This window comes from Malus domestica, chromosome 12 (genome assembly GCF_042453785.1).
Source record: "Malus domestica chromosome 12, GDT2T_hap1".
In the NCBI taxonomy this organism is placed as follows: domain Eukaryota; kingdom Viridiplantae; phylum Streptophyta; class Magnoliopsida; order Rosales; family Rosaceae; genus Malus; species Malus domestica.
The window spans coordinates 4,894,113-4,905,841 of NC_091672.1; the positions used below are offsets into that span (position 1 = coordinate 4,894,113).

The following is an 11,729-nucleotide window of genomic DNA, read 5'->3' on the forward strand; positions in this document are numbered from 1 at the left end:
GTTTTGTTTTTATTTTTAAATGGTTTAAGAAAAAGTTTTTGTGTGTTTTTTTTTTTTTTGGGGTGTGTGTGTGCGCGCATGTTTGTTTGGCAGAGTTTACTAGAAGCTTGCATGTGTACGGATTGGAAGAGAGGAAGAGAAACAAGGTGGACAGAGAGTTCGTTTTCAGAGAAATATGTGGAGCCGGGTTGTATGTGAAGCTGCCATCTGAGTCGCTTCTGAGATTGATGAAAATTTCCAGCTTCTCAAGTGCTCAAGGGGCATGTCATTGACTGTTAGGCATTTCATGAAAATGCACCTCTTGATTTTTCTATGCATTTTAGCAAAACAGTTGATGTGGCAGCCATATCAGCAAACTAGTGGGTCCCACTTATGTCACGATAGAGTACTAACAGAATTGATGGCAAAATGAAACGAAAATTGAGTTCTAAGGGACAAGGTGAAAATTTAAGTTCTAAAAAGCAAAGTAAGATTGAATTAGAATTTCAAGAAACGTAGCAAAAAAAAGAAGCCTATAATACACTCTGCCTAATTTGTTAGCAACATAGTAACGTCTGGTTTGCATGCGTGCATGCATGTCAATTCTGATCAGAATACGACATCGATATCGTGAGAACATATACACTAGGGGTGGGCAAACGGGCCCTAGGCCCGCGGGTAGGGGCGGGTAGTGTAGGTTCGGGCCGGGTACGGGCAGGGCCTTATTTATTTTGGGAACAGACGGGGCGGGCCGATTCCTAAACCTTAGAAAAATGAGGCCCCGGACCGGCCCGTTTCTAATTATAATCAATGGTTGAGATTGATTGATAACATATCATGCAATCTGAACCGTTAATTTCTAACCTAGGGTTTCACTTTCAGAGATTGTTGTTTCAGTTTCACGACCTTCACTCTCTCTCTCACTCCCTCCCACCATCCTTTGACTCGACTCGACTCCGACGACAGAGAATGCCCATCACCGCCGCTGCAATCAACACATCAGCACCACCACCACCCATTCAGCCATCCTCAGACCTCGACGACATCCGTTACTTCGTCGGCTACAATAAGTTTACTTCTGTCTTCTCCGAATTTTATTTTTGTGGATGCGGAGGATCAGTAGCACTAGAAACTGTAGGTGGGAGTAATTTGATGAATGCATGAACATTTGGGTGAAGGATTGGATGGGAGTGGGATTTGGGATTTGAGATTTCGGATTTGTGTTGCGATTTGGTTATTGATTGGAATTTGGGATTGGGATTGGGATCGGGATTTCAATTTGTGTGTTTACTGCGTTTTTTAGATTTGTGTTTACTACGTTTTTCAATCTGTGTGTTCCATATATGTGCAGCTACCCTGGAAATACACCATTACACTTAGCTGCTCGTGGTGGATCAGAGAGTAGCTTGCTTGCTTGGGTCAGAGAGTTGCTTGCTTGGGGAGCGGATTGGCTTCAAAAAGACTTTTCTTCTTGGTAACTTTCTTTAATGGGTGGTGTAATGCCTCTGAATAATTATGCATCTTACCATGTTTTTGATAGCTTTTGATAATGTTCGTGAGATTTAACTTTTCAGGTTATACTTTACATTTTTTTTTTGTTTGATGTTATAATTGTGATCTTTCTTTCTATTTCTTCCTCTTAACTTCTCCTTAATTTTGATGAAAGATACACTATAATCTGTTGGTTTATGTTGTCTGACTTCTATGCCTCTTCCCCTATCAGAAGCCATGCTTCTCCCTGTGTGTGCAATCATGCACACGTATATGCATAGTTGTAGCTGTTTGGTTGAGTATTTACTTCTATGTTCTAAATATGTCCATAAGAAGTTAAATAAACTTTGAATATGTTCTGAATATGCTCTGAATTTGGTAGAGTTGTAGCTGTTTGGTTGAGTATTTACTTCTATGTTTTGGGGTTTTTTTTTTAGGTTTGATTCTTTGATTTTTTTTATGAAGCTTGATGTGTATGACTATGTGTGTGTGTGTTGTATGCTTATTGGGTAGTTTGGAATGGAAGATATTAGTTGATGTTCTGATCAGCTCTTCTTTTTAAATCTGTGCAGTTTTTGAATTTGTGCAGTTTCTGAGTTGTGCATTTCTATGTGCATTTTCCTGATTAATTTTTCCCAATTTCTTTAACATGTTATCTGCTGTCCATTTAGGGTTTTAATTTTATTCCCTTATGAACTTTCTAGGGTGTCATTTTCTTTGATTTATTAATATGTCTTCATCTTATTGTGCACTATTATTATGGTTTATTCTCTAACAAATACCAGTCAAGCTTGTGTGCTTTACAGAAAAGTTCAGTTTTTTTTTATATTTTTCCTCATGTGGTGTATGTTCTGTTGCAGTGGACCTTCCATCCTTTCATTTTCAAGGGCAAAAAGATTTACACAATTCTCCTCTGGTGTATGGTTCTAGCATTCATATCGGTAAGTGGTGATAACAAGTTTTGAGAAGTTAGTTCTCTGATGAGCTGTGTTTAACTCCCTGTTGTGCATTTATGTGTTGTGTGATGAGCTTAGCTATGTGTTTTGATTCTGTGCAATTTTAGAATCTGTGTAAAAATGCAGTTTTAGAATCTATCTGTGCAATTTTGAAATTGTGGAGTTTTAGAATCTGTGTAAAAATGCAGTTTTAGAATCTATCTGTGCAATTTTGAAATTGTGGAGTTTTAGAATCTGTGTAAAAATGCAGTTTTAGAATCTATATGTGCAGTTTTGAAACTGTGCAGTTTTAAAATCTGTGTAAAAATGCAGTTTTGATTTTGTGCAGTTTTAGAATCTATATGTGCAGTTTCATGAAATTGGTGTGCATATTTTGAAATATCATTATTTGATTAATGAATACACTTTCATTATTTATTTTTTTACAAATTTTTACATAATGTCTCAATCTCAAAGTCAAAGTAGCCCTAGTACCAATGTAGCATCATCTACGGCTACATCACCATGTCCTCCACAACCCACATAGGAAAAAACATCAATGCCTCCCCCAAAACCCACCTCCTCTAGAAAAAGAAAAGCACCACCTATTCCAAAGACAAAACAACCAACTATATTAGCTTCAACATAGAGATCTTCTTCTTAGAGATCTTGGGTTTGGGATCATGTCACTAAGTGTATCGTTTCGGAAATACAAGCAGTAGAAAGAATGGAAAGAAAGAGATGGTGGAGGTACAAGTATTGAAGGCTAAGTGTAACTATTGTAGTGGCCTTTTTGCATGTGATACTAGTGGGGGTGGAACTAGTACTTACATTCAACATATTAATAAACATTGCAAGTCATATAAACCAACTGATGAGTTGCAAAAGGTTCTAGGCAATTCTGGACCTTCTGGGGACGTTAAAAACATGCTTGTTGCTAAAGGGTGGAGCTAAGAAGAGGCAGTGGAAGGTATTGTTGAGTTTATTGTGCTCGAGGAGGTACCTTTTAGTGTTGTGGAGACTGAGGGGTTTAGGCGGATGATGTACAAAGTTCAGCCTAGGTTGCATGTTCCATCTCGAAGAACTATTGTGAGGGACTTATTCAATATGTATGATACCATGAAAGATCAATTAAAAAGGGAGATACACAAGCATAGAGTGAGCTTGACTACTGATACATGGACAAGTGTGCAAAATTTGAACTACATGGTACTAACTGGTCATTTTGTGGATGACGAATGGAATATGCACAAAAGGATTCTAAATTTTTGTTTGATTTCAAGTCATGAAGGCAAAGAAATAGGGAAGCTAGTTGAGCAATGTTTGGTTGAGTGGGGAATTGAGAAGGTGATGTGTATCTCAGCTGACAATGCATCAGCTAATAAGGTGGCAATTGAGTATATTGTTCGTAAAATGCGGAAATGGCCTAATAGCAAAATTGTTATGAATGACAAGTTTATGCATGTGAGGTGCTTAGCCCATATTATCAACTTGGTAGTGAAAGATGGGTTGAAAAGATTAGATACAAGTGTTGATGCTCTTAGAAATGCCGTGTGGTTTGTGAGATCCAAGTCCTCGAAGGTTTAGTTATTTCAAGAAATGTGTGGAGAATGAGAAGTTGGATGGTAAGGGTCTAGTTGTTATGGATGTGCCTACTAGGTGGAATAGCACATATATGATGCTAGAATCGTGCTTGAAGTTTAAAAAAGCATTTGAAAGGATGTTCGAAGATGATGAAGCCATATATATACCCCACCTATTTTGGGGAAAATGTGCTTAATGATGAAGGAGAAAAAGTGGCGGGTAAAGGGAGGGTTGGACCACTGAAGGACAAAGATTGGGATAGTGCATAAATATTTGTGGAATTTTTGAAGGTCTTTTATCTTATAACTTTAAAAGTTAGTGCAAGTAATTATCCGACATCTAATACAGTTGTTCATGATGTTATTGCTGTGAAGAGAGAGATTGAAAAGCTTTTTTTGCCTGAATATATGCAAATTGGAGGAAGTGTAGAAGTGGTGCTACGTGACATGGCAATAAGCATGAGAGCCAAATATCGAAAGTATTTTGGTTCAATTGAGTCCCTTAATCAAATATTTGTAGTTTCCCTTGTCTTAGACCCAAGGTTCAAATTAAGGCACTACATGCACTTGTGTAGAAAGCAATTACATCTTCCTGAAGAAGAGATTCAAAAGAAAAGTAATGAAGTGAAGACATTGTTGAAGGCGATGTGTGATGAATATGCTTACCAAGCTTTCGGTTCACAAACACAACAAAAGGGTAGAGGAGATTTAGTTGTTGATGATACTACTTGTTCAAGGGTAAAACGATCATCTAGTGTGCTAACAGAAAATCCAATGATATTTAGTCAAATGATGGATGATTGGGAGAAAGAATTAGAAGACACCGATGATATTGCACTTGCACATGAGGTGGATAGGTATCTCATCGACACTGTAGAGAAAGTACAACATGGTTCATTATTTGACGTTTTGAAATGGTGGAAGTTGAAAGGGAGGAGCACATATCCCACATTTGCTTTGATAGCGAAAGATGTGTTGTTAATTCAAGTGTCAACAGTTGCCAGTGAAAGTGCATTTAGTGGAGGAAAGAGAGTAATTGACCCCTTTAGATCATCTATCCTTCATCAAACAGTGGAGTCATTGATGTGCCTCCAAAACTGGTTAAGAAGTGAACCAATTAGCAACATTGAGTATGAAGCAAGTCCGGCGAAGCTTGAATTTTATCAAGAGTGTGAAGAATGTAATTCTTTTGTTTTGTATAGTTTGGTCTATAACTTTATATTAATTTGTTTACAATTAACGTCCTTTTGTTCTTTGTTGTAGAATATAAAAGAAGAAAAGCAAATGCTAATGTTATATCTACAAGCTCAACCATCTCATCAAGTGATGCTGAAATTGAAGCTCCTCAAACAACTCAAATGAATAAAGGAAAATGAATTGCGGTAATATTTTAAACTTAAATGAATAAGCTTTACTTTTCAATGATTCAATGAGGATAATATGATGATGGACGTTAATAATATCAAGTTTATATTCTATTTTTCCTTACAGATTCAATGAGGAATGATGTTGGAACTTGGATGTGGTTTCCTATGTTCATTTGGAATTTATTGAAAATGTCATGTTTATATTGTTTTGAATTATTTGATTTTTGGACTTTGGAATTTGAATGTCTTGGACTCTCGGTTTCGAATATTTTGTATGTTGATTTGATCTTTAGATGTTGGACGATGTAATGTTATTTTGGATGTATTGAATATGTGCAATTGTAAATTTGCACAGATTGAAAATTTGTGCAATTGCAATCTGTGCTTTTTTTTATTTTTTATTTTAATCTGTGGCAATCTGTGCATTGCAAAATGCCAAACTGCAATCTATGCAAGTTGCAATCTGTGCAAATTGGAAACTGCAATATGTGCAAACTAGAAACTGCAATCTGTGTTTTGTGCAAACTGCGATTTGTGCAGTTTGCAAACTGCGATTTGTGCAGTTTGCAAACTGTAATCTGTGTGCAAACTGCAATATATGCAAATTGCAATATATTCTGTGCAATTTTTTGTGCAATTTTTTTTAAACAGCAAAAAAAAAAAAAAAAAAGGACCCATGGACCCGAACCGAACCGGCCCGTTTCAACCGGGCCGGGTAAGGTCCGGTTCCTATTTTAAGATTTGTAATGCCCGGCTCGGCCCGGCCCGTCTTCCTTTATTCCGGGTCCGGTCCGGTCCCTTCAAAAATGGGCCCGGCGCGGCCCGTGCCCACGCCTAATATACACAACACAAGCTAGTCAAGATGGATCATTTAGGAGTTAGGACTACTTAAGTATATGTTTTTATTCCAATTATAGTTAGTTAATAACAATATTGTTAAATATCCTATTGGGAAATGTGTTGAATCCTTGCATGACGGCGTGAGTTCAAATCTCATCGGTGGTTAATCTAACACCTAATTTAACTGGGTTCAAACCCCGTCGGTGGCTAATCTTAGCACCTAATTTAACAAAATTCTATCGTTTGACAAAAAAAAAAAAATTCATGCTGGGATAGTTTTCAATTAGGGTTATTTTCTATTAGGTATTTTTTTCGGTATTTTCTGTTGGATTTCTTAGGGTTGTTTAGGGTTTAAGGTTTATGGGGCTGACGTTGGTGGAGGTGGGCGGCTCCGGCCGGAATTGCTGGGTGGGTTTATTGTGTTTGTTTCAGTTTTTTATTGATATTTTTCTTTTGTCATTTTTTTTTTCAAAACTTTAAAATCATTTTAGAAACTTTAATTTTATTTTAATGCACTTGTCATGTATGCCATGTCAACTCACTAACAAAATGATGGTGCTACACACACTTTTGTAGATTAAATTTGCGCACCAAATGATGTGGCACATTTTATATTATATAAATTTTTATTACAATTGTTAATTAAATTCTAATTTGAATTAAGGTACACATTTGATTAGCGACACATCATTTGGTGCATTAATTTAGTTTGTCTAACATTATTCTGAACAAAATATTTGACGAAAATGATCTTCATCATGTTACAAGATGACATTTATTGATTTTCAACTTTAAAGACCAAATTGATAATTGGTGCTCATTTTAGAGACTATTTCTAATAAAAACCCTTCAAATTTTTATAAAATTTAATCCCTTTTATACGTTTTAGCAATATCTAGTCTTTTACAAGTTGTCATCCAATATAATAATTGTTTCTTTTTTGGTTCATTCTTTTTTTTTTTTTCTCAACACATCCAAATGTTACAAAGCACTTATAACTCAAGTGGTTAGAGTATTTATCCTTTTATTCAATGTTTTTTCAATATAACTTAGGTTTGATTTTTGTTAAAGACGAGTTTGAACAATATTATTACTAGCTTATTGTGATGCTAAACTCATCATCTCTCCCTAATGTAAATAATATCGTTTGTTCAAAAAAAAAAAAAAATATCCGAATGCTTGTCGAAAACACAATTGAAATAATTGTGTGTCGTGTTTTCTAGTTCGGATTGATGTACAAAGTTCGAATCCGTTCACTCCATTAATTAAAACAATTAAACAAGGAAACATTTATTCTTGTGATGTGAACTATATAAATTTTTTCTTGGGTCTTATGACATTTTTAGCTCCTCTTAAAAGGGGCTGCGCAAAAACCATTCAGAGTCCTAGTACCCAGTAACCTTGGGCTGAAGAAAAGGGCAGCCGAGTCACATGTTTTTAGGCCTTAGAAATTTTACCCAACACAATAAAATCACAATTGCCTCCTCCCAGCAAGATGTCAAACAACTCAAGGAATACGCGTAGGCATGGAGTGGTTGATTCAAATTTTTACTTGTACCTGTGCATCTTGTGTTGGGGAAAAACTAGTTCAACGAGATCAAGATTGTTAAACCCACTGTTTTTATTTTAATCACAATCAAGAACAAGAGGATTTGCATGGTCCATCCGACTAAAGTTGAGTTTCTTACATTTAGAGTTTTAACCTTATAAATTCTAGGTACATTGAAGGAGTAAGTTTTCTTATTCGGTAATTCATCTTTCGTTTTCAAATTCGATACAATTTTTTTATGTATTCCTTCAACATACCTTGAATATAATGAGTTATTAATTACAATGTAATCCTCGTTTACTTAGCCCTAGAGTCCAAAACAATGATCTATCTGAATAAGAAAGTTAAGAGAGAAAATAAAGATTCCTATCCATCCCCCTTGGTAATCTGAATGCATGTATAATCCTTTGAATCTTTGTTGTATTTTCCGGTTACTATAGTGTGTGACATTACTTTTTGATTTTCCTAAATATGTGTAGCTATTTTCCTTAAGTAACATATTTTAGAATTTTGAATGATCAATTCATACATTTTATTATTTAAAAAAAAAATTGTTTTCATAAGTTTATAGCCTTTCGATACACATTATTATATAGATGGAAGTGTTCTCATACCATACCATTTGTCAACATGTGAAATTATTTTAATTTGTAATTTAAATTTAGTCTAAAATGATAAGTTTGACAAGAGAATACTGCTACATATAAAAGAAAATCAAACTACAAAATCAGCAGGGACACTAAAGTTATAAAATAACCTGCACGCAGACTGTATTATTTCTATCATTTTATGTACAAGAAACAGAAACATTACAGAGTCAATATACAAGCGAAGACTGAGTCCTGCAGTAGATGCTAGTCTTTCTATGGAATCATCTTTGATAATTCCTAGGTTTTGGTCAACTAATGAACAACCAAATTACCCTTTTATTCAAACGAAAGCAGTCACTTCTTCCTACTGCCACACCACCTAAAAGACTTTTCACATCCATGGAACTAAATCTATGGATAACAAAATCTTTAGTATAGCGGAACATATATATTTTCGTTTCACAATTTCTTCATCATATAAAGATTACATCATGAGTAATTATGAGAAGGAAAATATATACACATGCCCTCGCCGTAAACTTCTTCCAAAAGGGAAAGTATTTACAAATTGAAAGACATGCACGACTTTAACCAACGACAGTTATTCTTTAATATGCATGCGTGCCCTTGTAGGCCTTAAATTCAATGATCCCTTTGTAAAGAGCTTGCCTGTTGAGCGGCATGGTGTTGTCCTCCATTTTATAATTCCCGTAACCCTCTTTGGCCTGCTTTGAAGTATTACTGCATCTCCTCTTGCGGAACTCTTTGTTGTTTGATGATGGTTCCACAACATCCTCTGCAAATCTAACACTCTTCTTGGTTTGCACTTTCTCAGATCCTCCTAAGTACATCAAAAAATAACAAAAATTGAATTTTAGACTTTTGGTTTTGCGCGAAAGGGGACACAAAGTTCAGGACGCATTGCTACAATTAAGGACGAGAGAATTAGAGAAAGTTGACTTACCAGAAGCCGATCTTTTGTGGGGAGAGAGGAAACCACCTAATTCAGATTCAATATTCTTCATAAAATCAGAGAGAAGGCGTTTGTGGACTTGGTGGGCAAGAAGAACCACGCTTCCAGATACAGCAAAAACAGCCACGAACCCTGCACCAATAGAGTTATCCATCTCTCTCTCTACTCGCTCCTTCCCTCTCTAAAATTAAAAAGTTTAATTCGGATCAAACACTATCATGAACATTTTCTTGCACCAACAAGGACAATTACAAAAAGGAGAAATATAAGAAACTGGTGAGGAATAAAAGTTGGTGAGAGATTGTATATATAGCGAGAAAAAGAGAAAAAAGGGGTTTTGGATTGGCGATGTATACAAGAGAACATGAGACATTGACCATATTAATAAGGAATGTGCCTAAAATTAAAAGACCCAGTAAAAAAAAGACGGCTCAACTGCTTTCATTGGTTAAAACTTGAATTGATTAATCGTTGTTAATAGTTAATTGTTTTTAGTTTTCTGCCTGTATTTATCCAATGCCTTTTAAGTGTCTAACTTTAATTGGCAACAAGTAACAAACCTGCTGTTTTTATCTGGATTCTTGGTGTTAACCGCAAATTAAACGCCTTATGGGTCAGTTACTTACTACTTATAATTTTAATTTTGGTGACCAGGAAAATAATAGATTCATTTCTTTATTGGGTACAAGGTCTTAAAATAAAACGGAGTTGATAGGGAAATCCTTCAACTCTTAAATTCCTACAAATTCATTGAATTTTGAATACAACCAGATTTTGAAACATTTTAAAAAACTCGAGATTGAATACCACCAGATTTTGATAGACTCTTCAAAAATCAAGATTAAACACCACTGGAGTTTGACATATTCATTTAAAATCTTAAATGAATACACCTCGATTTCTAAATTCTTTTAAAATTCATCAAAATCTTAATTGGATACACCCCTTTAAGTCTCATTTTTTGAGTTTAGTATTATTTAATAATTATCTCTTTAATGATAAAATATACTATAGAATTTGAATCTTTTCCTAATTATCTTTTTTTTTAATTTCAAAAATGCTACTCTTATCATATTTTTCATACCACATTTGAACTACATCTTTAATAGAGATGAGACTCACATGTATTAGTGGATTCTACCTCCATTAGAGGTGGGACAAATGTGGTATAAAAAATAATATATAATAAGGGAAGCATTGATCTTTTCTTTTTGTTATTTATTCTTCTTCTTCCTCTAAACCCCATTTATATATGTTATTTTTTCTCCTTCTTCCTCTAAATCCATTCATATATTTTATTTTTAATTTTTGTAATCTACCTATATCACAGGTTAATTGTGTTATCTCCCTATATGATATATTCTTTTTTGATAATCAATGTGTATCACAAAGCAATATGTCTTGCTTATGAGTATATTATGTTTTTGTACCTTATAGTGTGGTTTCATATCTTGCTTATAGGTACGTTATCCATTTATGTACTTGTCCCTTGAGTTAGGTCGTATGTTCTGTAAACGGGTTTATGTTAATATATTAATTTTCAAATATATTATTGGAACCAAAGTCCCGCACATCCACGAATGGAGGCATAATTCAGTTGGAATTGTCCATGAACTCTGGCGAAGGTAGAATGTGGTTGATTGAGGGTGCGATTGAATTCAGATTGGACTGCCTACATATCTCCTGGACAAGAGAATCAAATCACTGTTGTAGGGCTAGAAAATACGTGGTGTGATGTGTAAAACATCATGAACAATCATTGATGAAAATCGTATGGTGGGGCGTGTATGAGATGCTTCCATGTCTACGCATAGATGAACGACGTGTAGAGAATATGTGAGCCTATATTAAACATAGAGAATATCAATTGTACATCCACCATAAAAGACTTATTAATTAAAGAGACAAATACCCAAGCCATGGTTGTGGAGCCTAAAATAATCCCAAATATTCTAGAGGTGACACATGAACTTTTATTCAAGAAGGACAAGATTGCTCTCAATAAATGGGCAAGTTTCTCAGATGCTCCCACGTGCACCTCACATCCCTGGAGATCTCAGCAGTTGAACACGACTGCCCATAGCTCACCTGCCCTTGGCAATGAATTAAAGATAAGGATTAATTACCCAAATCCTATCTTTAATTCATTCCTAATTGAAGATTGACTCCAATCAAGTAAGTAATCCTAATTTAAATCAATTAGGGATAATTACACCGTTATCTCAAGATATTATTTCCTATTTAATATCTTGGGAATATTTAGAGAATATCTCTCCGTTAAACACTAAATAGCCGGCCCTAACCCTATAAATACCCCATATTCTACCAAATTTTGAGAGCTTTTGCAACCCTAAAAAGCCTTAAACACTTTACTCTCTTAGAGAAACTAACTTAGGCATCGGAGATCTGTTGACCTAACCCC

The 11,729-nt window shown here is 35.1% G+C and overlaps 1 protein-coding gene and 1 long non-coding RNA gene across 4 annotated transcripts; one reads left to right on the top strand and one right to left on the bottom strand.

The window, feature by feature from the left end:
* The first annotated feature begins 862 nt into the window (after window positions 1–862).
* Window positions 863–5,685, top strand: LOC139190105 (uncharacterized). 3 transcript variants are annotated; one of them, XR_011574092.1, is made up of 5 exons: window positions 863–1,117; window positions 1,331–1,453; window positions 2,331–2,411; window positions 5,252–5,370; window positions 5,480–5,685. It is a non-coding gene; the product is annotated as an uncharacterized lncRNA (long non-coding RNA). The 3 variants fall into 3 exon arrangements; XR_011574091.1 differs by having other exon boundaries at window positions 863–1,113; XR_011574093.1 differs by having other exon boundaries at window positions 863–1,049.
* A 2,804-nt stretch (window positions 5,686–8,489) lies between these two features.
* On the bottom strand, window positions 8,490–9,661 carry LOC103449594 (uncharacterized). Its single transcript, XM_008388922.4, has 2 exons — window positions 9,299–9,661; window positions 8,490–9,175 (listed from the first exon to the last, which is right to left on the bottom strand). Exons 1-2 carry the CDS (start codon window positions 9,459–9,461, stop codon window positions 8,943–8,945), a joined length of 396 nt encoding a protein of 131 aa, XP_008387144.1. The 5' UTR covers window positions 9,462–9,661; the 3' UTR covers window positions 8,490–8,942.
* Between the last annotated feature and the right edge of the window lie 2,068 nt (window positions 9,662–11,729).

Excerpts from the sequence above, each read along its gene's own strand:
- LOC103449594 (XM_008388922.4), bottom strand. The coding sequence starts at position 9,461 with ATGGATAACTCTATTGGTGCAGGGTTCGTGGCTGTTTTTGCTGTATCT. Across the intron at positions 9,176-9,298 it reads CCACAAAAGATCGGCTTCTG|GAGGATCTGAGAAAGTGCAA; the intron begins GTAAGTCAACTT and ends TGATGTACTTAG.